General features: G+C 38.1%; 1 protein-coding gene across 1 annotated transcript; it reads left to right on the forward strand.

Annotated features, from left to right (window-relative positions):
- The first annotated feature begins 2,501 nt into the window (after positions 1-2,501).
- lhb (luteinizing hormone subunit beta) lies at positions 2,502-8,810 on the forward strand. The gene is made up of 3 exons (XM_017431834.2): positions 2,502-2,703; positions 8,165-8,283; positions 8,533-8,810. Exons 1-3 carry the CDS (start codon positions 2,613-2,615, stop codon positions 8,764-8,766), a joined length of 444 nt encoding a protein of 147 aa, XP_017287323.1. The 5' UTR covers positions 2,502-2,612; the 3' UTR covers positions 8,767-8,810.
- The last annotated feature ends 9,532 nt before the right edge of the window (positions 8,811-18,342 follow it).

Genomic DNA, 18,342 nt, shown 5'->3' on the forward strand with positions numbered 1-18,342 from the left:
AAAAAATTCAGACAGTGGGAAAGAATGAAGTCATGACATGAAAAATACTGTTTGCTACTTATAGCTTGCAAATTGTTCTCACTCTCCTAACAATTTGCAAGCAATCCAGCTTACATCACATCTCAGCTTTAAAAGCTCAACTCCACACTCTCTATTTCTGAACTGAGAAAACTCCTCGGATGAGAAGCGAAATGTCTTCAACTACAGAATAGAAGTCCAGTTGTTTTTGTTTTTTAACCCTTTAACCCTGAATCGGTCAGGACCGGTTCTGCCACACAGATTAATCACACAAATATAACTTACAGCATGTAGTGAAACATTCTGTCTATTGATCCTGATACAAAGATTATCAGAGGTACAGTGACGTTACTTGGGTGATTTGCTGGCCTACTTAGATGATTTGCTGACGCCTGTAAGCACGATAAAATGTAAACATGATACAAATGAACTCATTTAATATCTATGACATCCGGTGTGACACGTAGGCATGTTTTGCACATAAATACAAAGGCTGGTAATATTGAAAAACCCTAACACTTGTTCTCCCTGCAATGCCCATCTTCACCTGATCCTAGTTGTAATCACTCACCTCAAATTATTTTACTTCTGGAACAAGATGAGTTTGCGCATTGGATTCATTCTGTCCCCAACCTGACAGAATGAATCAGCCTCTCATGGACCCAGCAGACCATCATACCAGGAAATCTTCACTGCAATAAACATTTCTCCCATGGAGCTCCAGTGAGCTATGGATTTTTTGTTTTGGGATGTCAGGGGCTGTTCCTTGAGAGGTGGTTCCTGTCAGGATTTGGGTTTTGCTTGGTTTATTCTTTGTTTTCTTTTGAGTTTATTGTCCCTTTTTATTTTGTTATTTAGTTGCTTAATGTTTAGTCTAGGTTTAGTGCTGTCTTTGTTCCTTGTGTCTTTGTTTCATGTCATCATTCACTTCTCCTCAGTCAGTCACTTGTTTTCCCTGTCATGCCCATCTTCACCTGATCCAAGTTGTAATCACTCACTTATGCCCACTTTCCCTAATTACCCTCTGCCTTTAAAACTTGGTTATTTCCTCCACTCACTCGCTAGTCCATTGTCGGTTTGACGCATTGTCTAGGTCCCACGTCATGTCTGTCATGATGGGTGGAGACGGAGGCGAACCCAGAACGCAGACTCATTATAAAAGGAACAGAAACTAATTTATTAAGCTAAAGAAACAAAATGAAAACAAAAGCTGACGTGGCAGCAAAGCAAAAAGAAAAACGGAGCGTGAGCACGGAACAACAGAACCAGGAAAAAACGGCAAGACAACAGGCTTCTTTTTATTTTTAAATGAATAATTTTATTTTCTGGAACCAAGATGAGTCTGCGCACTGGGTTTGCCTCATTTTCCACCTCACCTAACAGATGAGACTGCAGGTTTGGGCCCAGGTTGCTGCAGGAAGGGCATCCGGTGTGAAACAATTGCAAAATCTTTCGTGTGATTTTGGTTGCTGTGGTTACCTCTGAAAAAGAGAGTGCCTAAAAGCTATAAGAACAGAAAACAAATTTCAAATGGGCTAAAATTAAGTATTCATGAATTGATGCTGCATGTCAGGTTAAGAAGCTTGGTATATGGCATTCTATAGCGTCTATGTGAAATGCACAACTGGACATTGTGTCAATGAAAAGTGGGTTTGCTGATGTCTCAGTCTTTCTTTTTTACTACTATGGTATTCCCCCCCCCCAAAAAAAAAAAAAAAAAAGCAAAACAGTGGAATAAAGGACTCAACAAAATAGTGGCCTTTATGCTGTCAAAAGTTCATTCAACAGAGTGCAAAAAGTCTGCAGAAGTTGTAGAGGAAGTGAAATGCAAAGCATGCAGTATCTACATGGGGGCTCATGATCCATGTAGATTCAGGTGCAGGAGCAAATCAGCTTACACGAAGTGTACAGGATTCAAAGCTAAAACATGCAGACCTCCTGACTCGGTAGTCAAAGTAAAATGTCTTTTTTTGCAAGTAGGCATAATACCCTTTTTATCCACAAATATGAAATGCTATTTTACCTTCAGTCATAATGTTATATTCTTGAATCCACACTTTTGTTTTAAAAATCCATAATGTTCAGTTCAAAATGTAAAATACAATAGTTCTGCAACATGTGCTATTTATTGTAAAACTATCAAATGAATCTGGCCAAATGAACAATCTTTTAACAGCAGTGATCCCATCTTTTTGTACAGGATTTGTACTCTTGACAGTGGCCTTGAGCAGGGCATTGCTCCTAATCCTGAAGCTGGGGTATAACAGGATGTAAAAATCATTCAATAACAGGTTAATCCCTCGGATAAATTAAGATCTAAACAAATTTCCGCCTTTTTATCAAAAACAGGTAATCAGGGTTGAAGTGGTGTAACCTCCGGTCTAAGCAGGTTTAGTCTTAGACACCAGACTCTTGTCCTTTGTATAAAATCTGAGCAGAGCAGCGTACCTCCTAACACCACCTGCAGATTCCTAACAGGTAAGTTACAGCTGGCATTATTACAAGGTTTATTATTTTTTAATGACTTCAGCTTTACAAAGAAAGAACCACAACAACTACTATTAGCAACTGCTCTCCATTGTGTCCCCCACAAGATGATGGCTCAGGTCAGCAGAGCAATGTTCCCACTGGTGCTGAGTTTAATTATAGGAGCCTCCTCTTTCATCTGGATTCTGACTCCAGCAGGTAAAATAACAGTTTTATATTTAAACAGAAGGAAAATAATTTTAAACCACTTTCAAACTAATTTTCTGGTCATTTTTATTGCTTGCTGCCATCTGTGTGTGTCTGTTAGCAAAGTATATGGACCACTGAACAAGTTTTAATGAAAGTAAAAAGCATGAAAGTGCTATATAAAAAATGAATAACTTTTAGAATCAACTCAATTAAAACAGTTGTCTTCCAACTGATTATCAAAAACACAAAAATGGCTAAATTCAGTCAGTTTTATAGATATTGACCTAAAACTTGGTGTGGTAGTAGCTGAGACTAATCCCCAACAGAGATTTGTAAGCATAACCAGATTGTGCAAGATATTTGTTTAAAATTTTCACATTAACTATTTGGAATCTGTATGTTTGCAAACTATTTCAGGTACCACACAATGGATTTTAACAAATCTTTTAGAAAATAATCATTGGCTGTGCATCAACATCTTAATAACTTTTGGAGTCAATCTAATTTAAGATGGCCATAACTGACTTTAGAAAACACAAACATATCTATAATTCCATTAGTTTTACAGATGTTGAGCTAAAATTGGTTGAGGTTGTAGCTTAGCATAAATCACAACATATATTCCAAATGCTACTCACTGAGCAAAATCTTTGCTTAAAACCTTGGTTTTCTTTTTGCAATATAACTTATGAACCACAAGACAAATTTGAATGAAACCTTTAGGAAAATAATAACTGGATGTACATCAGAAACTGATTTAAACTGATTAAACTTCAAATCAACCTAATTTGAGATGGCCACTACAAGTAACTGAAAAAATTAACATCAACTGTTGACGTCAACCCTGTTTTTCTTTTAGCAAAATAACTCATGAACCACAGGGGAAATTAATGAAACTTTCAGAAAATAATCATTAGGCGTTCAAATACACCAGATGAACTTTTTGTGTCAATCCGATTCAATCCTGCCACAGCTATTCCACATTAGCAAACCTAAAAATGACTATAACTCAGTGAGTTTCATAGATACTGAGCTAATATCTGATGTGGTAGTAGCTGAGACTCAAATCCAACACATGCTCTGAGTATCCTATGAGATCACACATAACATTCATTTTTGTCAGGATTTGGGTTTTTGTTTAGTTATTATTGAAGTTATTCTTTAAGGGGTTTTTTGTATTGGGTTTATTGTTTCCCTTCTGTTTTTGGTTGTTCCTGTGTTTGGTTTTGTTAGTTGGTTTTTTGCTCCCTGTGTTCTTTGTCATATTCACTTATGACACTTATCACTTGTTCACCTGGTACACCCATCTTCACCTGATCCAGGTTTGTATTCACTCATCTGTGCCTACTTCTCTTAATTACCTCCTGTCTTTAAAACCTGGTCATCTCCTCCACTTACTCACTGGTCCGTTGTCGCTTTCATGCGCTGTCTGGTTCCCCTCATGTCTTGCCTCTGGTGTTCGCTACGTTTTGGATTTTTGTTAGTGTTTTATTATTTAGTTTTGGTTTGCTGCTACGTCAGCTTTTGTTTTTGGTTTTCTCATTTTAAATAAATTATTTTTTTCCTGGAGCTATCAGCATGAGTCTGCACACTGTGTTCGCCTCACTCTCCACCAAACCTGACAATTTTAAGATTTGACCAAAACAGTTGTAACTCCGTTTTATCTCAAATTATGACAAGCTTAGTCGAAAATTCTGGTATGAAAAGTGGTGGGCAATATATACTTCAAGGAATGTTAGGCCTTAATTGTGTTTTAATTAAAAATAAACAAATAATTAAAAACCTTACCAAAACTTTAAAGGTGAAATGAAAAGTGATTTAAAGCTAACATAAATTAGAAAAAATCATTAAAGGTGCTTGTTTTAAGGGTCTTGCATTTTAAAAAATCCACACTAATTTTAAAATAATAATAAAAGAGCAAAAAAAATTATGATGATCTCTTTTGCATTTGCTGTGATCAGTTGGAAGTATGATGTGTCCTGGGCCAAATGTAAGAATGTGAACAAAGAAGTGAACAGCAAACACGGATAGCGTGCAGGTGAAATGGTTTATTGTGTCATAAATAATTGTGTAAACTGAACCACTTATTATTTAACCTGATAAAAACCCATTCAGATCAAGACCTCTTTCATAAGGGTGACCTGACCAAGAAAGGTAGTAGCACACGTCATAGTGGACAAGACAAAAATAAACAAGAATAACAAAAAACAATCATTAACAATCATTGACAATGTAGTGCAATAGTTATGACAATAACAACTGAAAATAAAAATCAATGACAGTCATAAATTATAAAACAAAGGCACTGTTAACAGGTTGTCTGTTCTCGATTTTTTTTTTTTTTAAGATTGAGCAGAAGAAATTCAGTGAAATTCCAAATTCCCAAAGCTTTCGTTCAGCTTGTAAAGCATTCCAAGCAGAGGGGACAAAGAAGCTGAAAGCTTTTTTTTTTTTTTTTTTTTCTGTTCGCACCCAAGGATTGTGGAGCTGCTACAACAAGTGTCATTCTTCAGTTTCCTGAAGGACAAGAAAGTTTGATAGATGTGGGTAGTTCAGGTCCAGGATTTATCTTTTCCACTGTCACCCATATGCTTGCTCAGGATGGAAACCTGCAACGAAGTGAAGATTCAGCGCAATCTTCTAGGTTACTTAGATAACTTTGACTTATTGGCTTTTTATAATATACTGTATGCGAATGTTTTTGCACAGTGCCCTGTGATAACTTTTGTTGTAACTAGGTGCTATACAAATAAACTGAATTGAACTGAATAAATAGAGAGGTCATCTCCACAGAGAAGAAGACACTGAAAAGACAAGGAGCCTAAGGCAAGTGCAAACTCTCACGTGTTTGAAGTATGTAGATCTGATAATCATGAGACCATTGTGTGATTCAGGGAAATTTGCTCTTGACGAACAAATATAGTGATAATGTACTGATTTGCAATCCAAATAGTTCTAAATATCACTTGAGGTTCAGCAATTTAGATACAAAAAATAGAGTTTTACATAGGTACAACATAGTTTTCCAGGAGGCATCAGCCATGAATCACTATCTTACTGGAGTGGAGGAGTTTGTATGTCTGAATGATCCTAGGAGCTATGCTGTCAGTAGGATCTCCCAAGGCAGATTGGTCCTGAGTGACAGGCAAGACAAAGAGTGATTCAAAACACTTGTATGGACAAGAAAAGACAAGGACCTCAATGTCCCTTGCCTGGATATGGGTTACTGGGGCTTCTACCCTAGAGTAAAGCCTGGGAGAGAGGCTCATTGGCGAGCACCTGGTGATCAGGCCAGGTGGCCCATTTGGCCTCAACCCAAATGAGTTACATGGGTTTGACTTCCCATGGGCCCACCACCTGCAGGAGGGGTCATACAGGTCAGGTGCAAAGTGCTTTGGGCGGCAGGCAAAGGCAGGGGCCTTGGCACGCTGAACCAAGCTTACCAAAGCTGACTTTTGGGATATGGACTATCATCTCTATGGTGAGGAAGGAGCCTAAGCTTGTGTGTGAGGTTGAAAGGTACCAACTAGTCAGACTCATCTCAATGCACAGTGTGGGTCCTGGAACCGATCTCCTTGAGAGGGGGTGGACCTTTTTTCATTCTGGAGTTGCCCACGGTAAAAGGCACCAGGCTTGTGTGGGGCTACTTATAGTCCCCCGTTTTGGTGCTTATGCATTGGAATTTTCCCTGATAGATGAGAGGCTAGCTTATCTGCGCCTTCGGGAGGGGGAATCAAGGAATTTTAACTTGTGATTGCCCATGAAATGAGAAGTAGATTCAAACAAATAAGTTGAAAAAAGTGATTTGTTTATTGATTTTAAAATAATACTTAGGTGTTGTGTGTCACAAATTTGATGGGGTTTGGTGTCCCCCTTTTCAGAATAAATATCAAAAAAGTAAAATTCTAAGATAATTAAGCCATCCAGGTTATCACAGTTGTTTAATCACTGTTTATAGAGGCAATCATTTTGTTTTGTTTTCCCCTGTTCATAGGGATGGTATGTTTTTACTGATCAATAATTTAGACTGTGTGTAATGGTGACCCTATTTTATGAAATGACCCATAGAGGGGTTACAGTGCACAGACACGCTGTACTCATCCATAACATCACAAAGTTAATGAATACATAAATATACATAAATAAATTCATAAAATCATTAAAAATCTGCTGCAACACATGATCCTCCAACCTCTAAATACCTTATTTGAGAACAAAATCCCTGTTTGGGAACATATATATATATATATAATAAAAACTACATTCAACCAAAACAGTATGGATTATGAAATCTGTAAACTAAATTGCCCTTCAGATAATAATAATTATTAGTTTTATACAGAGAAGACGGGCAAAACTGCCATTTTTTAAACAAAAAGTGCAAACAAGCAAAAGCACACAGCGACAGAAGCACAAATGCGACATACCCATTCTCAAAGGTTCAGCGGTTTGTCTCATTCATTTGGTTTCAATCTGAAGTGTTCCCACACTGCTGCTGTTACGTTCAACCTTGAAACCAATTCCATTTCGTTTTTTTCCCCCAATATCAAACAGCTTTTTTTTTAGCTTGCCATCTCCTCACAGGGCTCTAATGCTGCAGAGGTACAAGACAGTATGCCTTGACTGGCTACTTGACGCGATAGTTCACACCCCCCCTTACGCAAAGGAAATAAGAAAGGGAGAGGTCAGTGAAGAGCACCGGAGTTGAGCCTTTTGTCATCCAGTGTCTTTAGTAGAAAGAGAAAGAGACATGATAAACACAGATAAATGAAAATTCTCAACATTATTTTAATTTATCATGCGATTAATTGATTTATTGTTTATCGCGACAGGCCTATGAGTAGATATGTAATATAATATATAATGACATATACCTCCTAATTTTCATGTAATATGCATCAAGATGTCACATTTAACAATCTACCTGCAAGTGATTCCAGCTTTGCCTTGAATTACTCAGTGATGAGATTCTTGTCCTTCAGTTCTTCATAGCCTTGTTATTATAAAAAAACAAAAAAAACACTTATTGATGAAATGTTATGCTGTCCAGGCATTTCCTGTGGTGTTTTGTGCAGCAAATGCTGCGCAATATGAAGGCATGATAATACTGCTGAGCACAAAGCTTGAAATAAATTTTCTTCCTGAAGATGGCAGCATTTTTGACTCCTCAAAATTCACATGATAGCACGTCTATAGGATATACGTCATTGATCACATTAGTGTGTCTGTGTATGGGCGGAGCTATGACTGGGTGGTGGAGGTGTGTGTGGGGGGGTGGGAGGAGTCAACAAGTTATGGGCAAATTTGGGCTTGGTCATGGGTTTGATAGTTGTCAAAGTTTGATGAAAGTTAAGGTATGCCATTTTAAATGCTAAAAAAAATTATGTCAATAAAATGTTAGTTTTCTTCATTGCATCTTCCTGAGATAAAGAAAAAAAAATTATTCAAGCTGAACATTTTCCATCACCAGTTGCCTACCAGCTGCCACTCTGCCAGCTCGTCAATCAGACAATTTCTCTGGAAAAGGAGGGCTGTTTTGAGTGTCATCCAGTGGAAACAACTATCTGCAGTGGGCACTGCTTCACCAAAGTGAGTAATGTAAAGAATAGTAAATTGGAAGTAAACTAGAGCACATCACATCAGTGCTACTTGAGAAAAATGTTATTTGTAGCATCTTTTTCATGGATGATGCTTGGAGTTGCCGAATTTTGAATTTATTTGGACAAATAGTCACCGACTCTTTAGTTCTTTAACTTTCTGTTCTCCATGACACTTTTAATGGTATCTCATAGTGGTGTAAAAAACATACAGTACATTGTGATTTCTGCTTCCCTGCAGTACCCCATCATGGCCATACGATTCAGCAAAGTGTACCAGCACGTGTGCACATATCAGGATATTTACTACAAGACCTTTGAGCTTCCTGACTGTCTACCTGGAGTGGACCCAGTCATCACCTACCCTGTGGCTTTGAGCTGCCGCTGTAGCCGCTGCAACATGGATATGTCCGACTGCACCTTTGAGAGCCTGAAGCCTGATTTCTGCATGAATGACATTCCTTTTTACTATTAGACTTGACTTATGGCCGCTAATAGTACAATAAATAGATAAAACAATATGTTTATGACCTTCATTTTCTTTAGCATTCACACAGATTGTTAAGTTCAAGTTATAAAAGAAACACTAAAGACTTCTTGGAATATCTCAAAAGTGAACAACTATAGGAGTCATCAGCCAACTTAAGTAATCCCTAAGGTGGAACAATTAGTAAAAAGGGTGTACTTTCTTGTTGTTTAACCCCTCTAACTGATAGAATAACAACATATTGAACTGTATCTTATGTGAAATCAATTATATTTAGACTACTTTTATTTAATCACCCCATTATTTATCAGATCTCAACAACTTGAGGCTCAATTCATTCATTACAGGTAGCTTTCATCATACCTATTATCATAAAATAATGAAAATTTTAATTATTATTTTTTTAATCAACAAACAAAAAATAAATAAACACCAAAAGTGAAATTCATTTAACACAAAATACAATTACCACTAAAAATTCGGGATCAGTGTTCTGAGTTTTAGCATAAACTAATTACTCTGAAATAACAGAACCTAAGTTAAACTATTATATTCACTTTACAATGACTAAAGAAGGATTGTGCTCTGGAGGCAAGAATTAACAAGAATTGTTTAAATGGGGTGTTTGAAATTAGTTTCTACATTTTAAGTTTTGCATGCACAAGAATTTGAAGAGTTTAATCTATATGATAAGGCTTTCACTTTGAAATTTAAGTAAAAATAAAAGTAATTAAATCTGCCAAATTGTTAGATTTGTTTGAGGAAAGATTACATCAGAAGTGCATTTTGTTTATCAACTTGAATCTTAAAATGTCATAACCAGACCCAAAAAATGCTTTCTCATCACAAGAAGAGAAGAGGTGCCTTACTGTCATACAGTTAGACTGGAGTAGGCCTTCCCTGGAAATGATGATTTGCAGGCTGACTGTATCTGACTGGGCTTGTGGAAGGATGGCATGAACCCGAGAGTCAACTAAGAATCAGCTGAGGTCAACAGCTTGTCTGAAAGGTCACCCAAGAGCGTTAAAGTGAGCTTTTAGCTGATGAAGTCGAGTTTGTTCAAAACACATAATCTATTAGCAAGTTCTTTAGCTGAATTTATCTCTTTAAGTTACAAGCAAAGCTGGTTGGTTACTGACTCGCCCAGGTTAATGATCCAAATCCTTGCACTGAATCAGGGCTCATGACTCTGAGGTCTTCAATACTACATGTCCTGTGGCAGACTGCTGCTAAGTCTGCAAGTTAGCGAACTCACCAAAAAACAACAACATCTGAATCCCTGAAAAAGCTGTGGATTCAGATGAATCTGGTCTCTGATTCAAGTTAGGTTTTTTGTTTTTTTTTTCAGCGGGGAGCTGGTAGACTGACCAACTCAATTGAACAAGATCACTTTACTGATTGACTCAGACTAACCTGAGTCCATGAAGTGAACTGAATTTACCAGCTCTAGTTACAATGAGTTCTTATTAACTTTACTAGTTCTTCAAAAATAAATGTAGACATAATGTGCACATTAAACATTTAGGTAAAACAAATAACCAATAAAATGAGGAGGGTGTCAGGATTTGGGTTCTGTTTGGGGTTATTGTTCATTTAGTTATCTTTACGTTTAATCTGGTCATTGTTCAGTTCTTGCTCTTTGTTTTCTGTACTCCTGTCATTAGTCCAGTCACTTGTGTACCTGCCACACCCATGTACACCTGCTCCTTTTTTTTCTATCCTGTTGTGGCATCTCAGGCATACCATATAGAGAAGATGGCTGCCTACATGAGCCAGAACAGATTTGCTCTGCAATAAGGATATCTCAAGATGAGAATACCAATTGCATGGATTATTTTAATGAATCAAGACTGAATCTGAATCTAGCATTAGAGTAGCAGGCCACATTGTTGTAATAGAAGCCTGTTTGTATGACCTTCAACCATCAGGACTGTTTGTGAGTTGGTGCGCAAAGGTGTGTATGTAAGGATGGTGGTGGGAGGGGGATATGTGTAGCAGAGGCACAAAAAGACTGATTGCATATAGATGTGTGTATATGTATGTATATATATAATACATATACACACGTACATACATCCACATGCACATATACAGTCATGGGAAAAAATTAGGACACCCCATTAAATAGTCAGCTCTTTATTAAGAAATGTCCACATATCAATGTCCAATCTTGTTTTTGTTTATTTCTGGAAAAGAAAGTTATTTAATTGCAATTAAACAACAAAAATTAACATTGTTTTACCAATGAACAAAAATGCATATTATAATGGAAGAAAAGGTTAGGACACCCTACTCTCTAATAACTAGTGTTGGCCTCTTTGGCTGAAATAACTTCAGTGAGACGCTTCCTGTAGCCACCTGCCAATCTCTAACATCAATCGGAAGAAAGTTTACCCCACTCCTCAACGCAGAATTCTTTCAGCTATGAGATGTTTGAGGGGCTTCTTGCATGTACAGCTCATTTTAAAATCACGCCACAGCATCTCAATTGGATTAAGATCTGGACTTTAACTTGGCCATTCCAGGACTCTCCACTTCTTAGGTTTTAGCCAGTCCTTGGTGGATTTACTGGTATGTTTTGGGTCATTGTCATGTTGCAGGGTCCAGCTTTAAAGCTTTAATTCTTTTACAGATGGTTTCACATGTTCCTCAAGCACCCTCTGATACACAGCAGAATTCATGGTGGATTCTATAATGGTGAGCTAGCCAGGTCCTGCTGCAGCAAAGCATCCCCAAGCCATGACACTTCCACCTCCATGCTTCACAGTTGGTATGAGGTTCTTTTCTTGGAATGCTGTATTTGGTTTAAACCAAACATGTCTTCTGTTCTGGTGTCCAAATCATTCAACTTTAGACTCATCTGTCCAAAGAGCATTATTCCACAAGTCCTGGTCTTTGTCTGCATTCTCTCTGGAAAACTTCAGTCTGGTCTTAATGTTTTTCTTAGAGAGCAAAGGTTTCCTCCTTGCACACCTCCCATGAAAATTAAACTTGTGTAGTCTCTTTCAGATAGTTGAATCATGCACTTTTACATTGACAGTAGCAAGAGCCTGCTGTAGTTCCTGTGAGGAATTATTAGGATTTTTCACGACTTCTTTTAGCATCTTACGGTCTGCTCTAGGGGTGAACTTGCTTGGACGGCCAGACCTGGGCACGGTCACAGTTGTTTTGAATGTCCTCCACTTGTAAACAATTTTCCAGATGGTGGAATGGCTGATGTCAAATTCGTTTGAGATCTTTTTAAATCCCTTACCAGATTAATAAGCAGCCACAATCTTCTTTCTAAGAGCCTCAAGCAGCTCTTTGGATCTTACCATGGTGCTCACTCTTACTTCAACAGTCAGGGTCACACCAAACTAAATTTTTGAGGTTTAAATAGGCCAAGCCTCATTCAAAATGCTGGGTAACGATGTTCTGATCATGTGCACCTGATGTAATCTTAACTGTTTTAAGTGGGTCAATATATAGGGGGGTCCTAATTTATTCCTCAGTAGAAATTGCATTCTTTTTAAATTACATTTTACAGAAAGTTGTAAAAAGGCTTTTCTTAATTTTTTATTGTTTAGTCATAATACTTGGATCTCTCAGTACTGTTAAAATTGATATTAAATATCCACGTCCAAATATGTTAAAAAATAAACAGGCTTTCATGGGGTGTCCTAATTTTTTAACATGACTGTACATATATACACATACACACGTACATATACATAGATACATACACATATGAATATACATTAAAAATGCAAAAAGTAAAAAATAATCATAAAAATAATGAGTACAGATTACAATATATATATATATATATATATATATATTGTAATCTGTAAAATATATATATATTATATATAATATATATATGTAATATATATATATATATATATATATATATATATATATATATATATTCACACATATACATAAACGTACATACATATGCATACACACATACATATACACACATGCATACAAACATAAAAAAGGTGTGTTATGGTGTTAGGTGTTATGTGGGTGCATGTATGCTAGTTAGCCACCTGGAAATGCACAGTTAAAAAAAAGGAAGAAAAAAGGTGCCGTGAACAGCAGAAGGCCCACCATTCACAGCACCCAAGAGCAGAAAGGACTGGTGGATCCAGCCCCAGAAGGCAGCGGCAGTCTCAGGCAAACAGACTCCGGGCACCACCCCAAGGCATCTGTGCATCCGCACAGAGGTAGGTCTCCAACGAAGCACAGGGCCAGCAGCCCCCAGGACAACAAGACACGGGGAGAGACGCAGGGCACCAGCCCCATTAACCCAGCCATGTCGCCACCTCCTGCCACACAGGCTAAGCCTGGGATCCGACCCCCCAACAGCCCTGCGCCCACACCAGACCCCAGCAGAGAGACCGCCCAGCAACAAGCAGGAGAGTGGTAGTGGTAGTGTGAAATGTTGCAATGGGTGCAGCTGTTTAGGTCCAAAAACGACGCCTCTCTCTCGTCTGCCTGGTAGAGGGTCTCGGACAACGCCTCTTTCTCATCTGCCCCATAGATGGTTCCGGGTGATGGCTCTCTCTCGTAAGCTGCACCTAGGACTGTGCCCGGGCCGTCCGCCTGAACTCTGGCTCCGTCGTGGACGATGCCCTTTGTGCTTTCTGTACTCCTGTCATTAGTCACTTCTCCTCAGCCAGTCACTTGTTTACTTGCCACACCCATCTATACCTGCTCCTAGTTTTGTAATCTTCTCACCTGTGCCCACTTCCCCTAATTACCTCCTGTGCTTAAAACCTAGTCATGCTCTCCACTTGTCACTGGTCGGTTGTCGTTTTTCTCTAGCTGTTCTGGTTCCGCTCTTGTCCCCTGTTCATGTCAGCTCTGGCTTTAGTTTCTGTTTGTTTTGTATTTAGTTCTGTCTTGTGCTGCCTCGTCAACCTTTTTGTTTTTTTTCTTTATTTTTAATAAATGAGTTTTCTATTAATACCCTCATCATGAGTCTGCACATTGGGTTTGCCCGGAATCTCCACTCTACCTGATAGAGGGAATGAAAGGAGCAGGGACAAGGATGAGACCAGAAGACAAAGACAAAAACAAGCAACGAGCAAAAATGGGCAAAGAGCCAGTGTCCTTCTGGTTTTATCAAATGTGACGCAACATAAAATTATTGTTAGCCAGCCAAATTCTGACAAGGTGAAGAGATAAGTGTTCGTACAGATGGAGTTTATATTTCCCTGTTCAAAAAGGTTCTGTTATCATGATTACTGGACTGTCTCAATTGAATTTGAATCAATTAAGTTTACTATTTTTAGTGCCAAGTCACAGCAAAAGTCATCTCAGGGCACTGTACAAAAACATTAACATACATTATAAGGAGCCAATTTGTTAAAGTGATCTATTTAAGGAAGCCATCAGATTGCATTGAATCTTCACTTTGTCACAGTCTGCCATCCTGTGCAGCTAATTAGAAACAGTGAAAAGGAAAATTCGATAGAGGGCAGTCGGAGGGAATAATTCCAAATAAAGCACTCATGGGATTAGGACACATTTTTTCCCCAAAGATTTTTGTATATACATCAAAAATGTTTGACCATAAAGTAGAAAGTGCAGGGCACGACCAGAACATATGTATATGATCTGCTGGTTGACCTTTACAGCGTGGGCAGGAAGGGTCTGAGTTGGGATACATGCTTGCCAGTTTTGCATTAGTGAAATGAGCTCTCAAAACCACCTTTAACTGTATCAGACCGTGACGTGCACAGATTGAGGACCCAGGTATACGTCTAAGAGTGGCCTCCCAAGTTTCATCATTAATTGCCAGACCCAAGTCAGTTTCCCACCCCTTTCTGATTTCTTCAAGAGAGGCGGGACGAGCTTCGTTTATTAGTCTGTATAGAGTCGAAATTAATCTCTTCTTTGCAGGTGACAAAGAGAGAATATCGTCTAAGGTATTATTATTTGGTATATTTGGAAAAGAAGTGAAGTTTTTTTGGACAAAACTCCTAATTTGCAAATATCTGAAGAAGTCCGACTTTGGAAGATCAAATGTCTCACTTAGGTCGGTGAATGACAAGAACTGACCCTCTGAGAACAGGTTGAAAATATATTTTAAGCCTTTTGTGTGCCATAAATGATAAGATGCATCCATGGAAGCAGGTGGAAAATTATGGTTACCCCAGATGGGGGCATTTACAGATGTGTTTTTTAGCCCAAAGTGCCTCCTAAACTGTATCCATATCTTAAGAGTTTGAATGACAATTAAGTTTGATTGGACGGTCGAGGGAGCTAATGCAGCACATACCAGTGAACCCAGATGCATATGACTGGTGGTGTGCTCTATGGAAGCCCACGAATCGCATCGATCTTTGTCGAAGTGAACCCAATGAAGAATTTTTTGTATATTGCAAGACCAATAGTAATAAATAAAGTTTGGGAGCGCTAGTCCGGCTTTATTTTTTGGTCTCTGAAGTGCGGATCTTTTTATTCTGTGTGATCCTCCTTTCCAAATAAAGGTGCCTATAAGTTTATCAAGCGAGTTGAAGAAAGACTTTTTAATGAAAATGGGGATGTTTTGAAAAAGATAAGTAAATTTTGGTAGTACAACCATTTTAATTATATTGACCCTTCCAGTAACTGATAACGGAAGATCTTTCCATCGGTCAAAATCTTGTCTACATTTCTCCATAAGAACTGTAAAATTTTTGGTGAAAAGCGCCGACAGATTATGTGTCACTTCTATTCCAAGATATGTAAAAGAGGTTCTGGCAATTTTAAATGGAAATATGTCAAGAGAACATGTAGCGTCTAGATACAGTGGGAATATCAAACTTTTGCTCAAATTAATTTTATAGCCAGAGAGTTCCCCAAATCGGTTAAGCAAGTTGATGATGAAAGGAAGAGAAAATTTGGGATCAGATACATAAAGAAGCAAATCGTCTGCGTACAGAGACAATTTGTGATGTGATCCACCCCGCTCTATGCCTCGGAAGTTGTCTGCTTGCCTGAGGGCAATAGCCAATGGCTCTATTACTAACGCAAAGAGGAGCGGGGACAGCGGACATCCTTGGCGTGTACCTCTACCGAGAGTAAAGAATTGAGATTGCTGTCCATTGGTTATAACTGTTGCAACTGGGTTCAAGTAGAGTAACTTTATCCATGAAATGAAACCATTTCCAAAGCCAAATTTCTTAAGCGTAACAAATAAGAATTCCCAGTCCACCCGGTCAAAAGCTTTTTCTGCATCAAGAGATAAAATAACTTCATTGCATTGACCGGGTGGAGTGTGTACTATGTTGAGTAATCTTCTTACATTGGCAGTGGAACTTCTTCCTTTAATAAAGCCTGTCTGGTCAGATGAGACTATCTGTGGCAGAACTTTCTCCAATCTACCGGCCAAAATTTTTGCTAAAATTTTGTAGTCCACATTGAGCAGCGAGATTGGACGATATGAACTACACTGCAGTGGATTTTTATCTTTTTTCAGCAAGACAGTAATTGCAGCCTGACATAATGTTGGAGGGAGAGCGCCAGCTGATAGTGATTCATTAAAAACTGCCTGTAAAAGTGGAGAAAGCTTATCTATAAATTTTTTATAAAATTCTGAACAATATCCATCTGGGCCAGGTGTTTTGTTTGTCCTCAATGATTTAATTGCATTTTTAATTTCTATTACCGATATCTCAGCATCTAGTGCGGGTAAAATTTCGGGGGGAATGGTGGGGAAAGCTAATTTTTCAAGAAAGCAATTTTTTTGGGACAGATCACATTGGCTCTCGGACGTGTACAACTTTGTGTAGAATTGTTTAAAGATGTCATTAATTCCTTCGTGATTTATTACTGTTTGTCCTGCACTGTCTTGTATTTTAGTAATTAAACGAGAAGCCGAGTTCTGCCGAATTTGATGGGCTAGGAGTTTACTCGCTTTATCCCCATATTCATAGATGTTGTGACGTGCCTTTAATATTAACTGTGTGGCATTATCTGTAGACAGTAAGTCAAATTCTGCCTGCAGTCGCAGCTTTTCTTTAAACAAGGACGGCACAGGAGAAGTTGAATATTGCTTGTCAATCTCTGCAATTGAGCGTGATAGATCTTTAAGGATCGTACTTTTAGCTTTATTTGTTCTTGAGCAATGAGCAATTATTTGTCCACGTAGATATGCCTTGAGAGTTTCCCATAGAAGTGAATGACTAATCTCCGGGGAGCTATTAGTTTCAAGAAAGAAATCTATTTCAGAGGCCAAATTTTTATTAAAATCCTCATCTGCCAGGAGAAGAGTGTTAAATCTCCAGTTGCGCCTGGGTCTGGGGCAGTCGGGTAGCTCCAAAATAAAAGAGATAGCAGCATGGTCTGACACGGTTATACTGTGATATGTACATGAGTGAGTGGTTTCAAGTAATTTGTTATCTATTAAAAAGTAATCAATGCGTGTATATGTGTGGTGGACATTGGAGAAAAATGAAAACACTTTCTTTTTTAGGGAATGAAACCTCCATATGTCAGATAGACCAGCCCGGTTCATAAAGTTATTAATAACTTTAGCACTTTTGGACAGGGTCTGAGGTTTAATGGAAGATCTGTCAAGACGAGGATCAAGAACACAGTTGAAGTCACCTCCTACAATTATGTTGTAATTGTTATGACTGGGCAAGATAGAAAAAAGCTTTATAAAAAAGTCCTTATTGTCCCAGTTTGGAGCATATACTGATACTAAAATGACAGGGGTAAAGAACATGTGACCTCGAACTATTACGTAGCGCCCTGCTGAATCGGAGATTATTTCTTCTGATTGAAAGGATACATTTTTGTGCACCATGATTGCAGCCCCTCTGGCTCTCGCATTAAAATTGGAATGAAAAACCTGGCCGACCCAATTTCTTTTCAGTAGTTTTATCTGACCTTGCTTTAGATGAGTTTCCTGAAGAAAAGCAACATCTGCTTTTAATTGTCGAAGATAATTGTCTATTTTTTGCCTTTTTATTGTATTATTGACACCTTTAGCATTTAAAGAGACAAAAGTAATGCTGTGATTTTTTCTTTGTCTGCTTAAATCTGCCATGTTGGAATGATGAATGCAAATCTTACATACAGGCCTGGAACCATATTAGTATTGCTAAACATGTGTGGAGGAATGAATATTGCAGGAGTTGTAACACTGACAGGAATGAGAAGGAAAAGGAAAAAAGAGAAAAAGAGAGAAATAAATAAATAAATAAAATCTTGCATCTTATGTTTACAAGTAATCTGGTTTTGTGAGCTCTTGTGGACCATAGTGAAACCTACTAAACCCTAAACTTCTTAAACTCTGCTATGAACATAAATAAACAAATTAAAGTCAGATATACAAAAAAAAATAAGAATAACGCCTTGTCCCAAACATCCCAATATTTGGTGGGGACAGTTATCCTATAACATTTTCGTTTTGTGAATTTGTTCTGCTTAACTATGTAGAAACTAATAGTAATACAGAAAGAGATGAACTTTTCATCACAAAATGCTCTTACTACAGCAAAATATTCTGTCCGCTATCATAACATGCATACCGTGGAGTTTGGATGCAGTTCTGGGGAGGCTGCGACCGAGACGGGGCGGAGC

The sequence above is a fragment of the Kryptolebias marmoratus genome, linkage group LG2 (genome assembly GCF_001649575.2).
Source record: "Kryptolebias marmoratus isolate JLee-2015 linkage group LG2, ASM164957v2, whole genome shotgun sequence".
Lineage (NCBI taxonomy): Eukaryota > Metazoa > Chordata > Actinopteri > Cyprinodontiformes > Rivulidae > Kryptolebias > Kryptolebias marmoratus.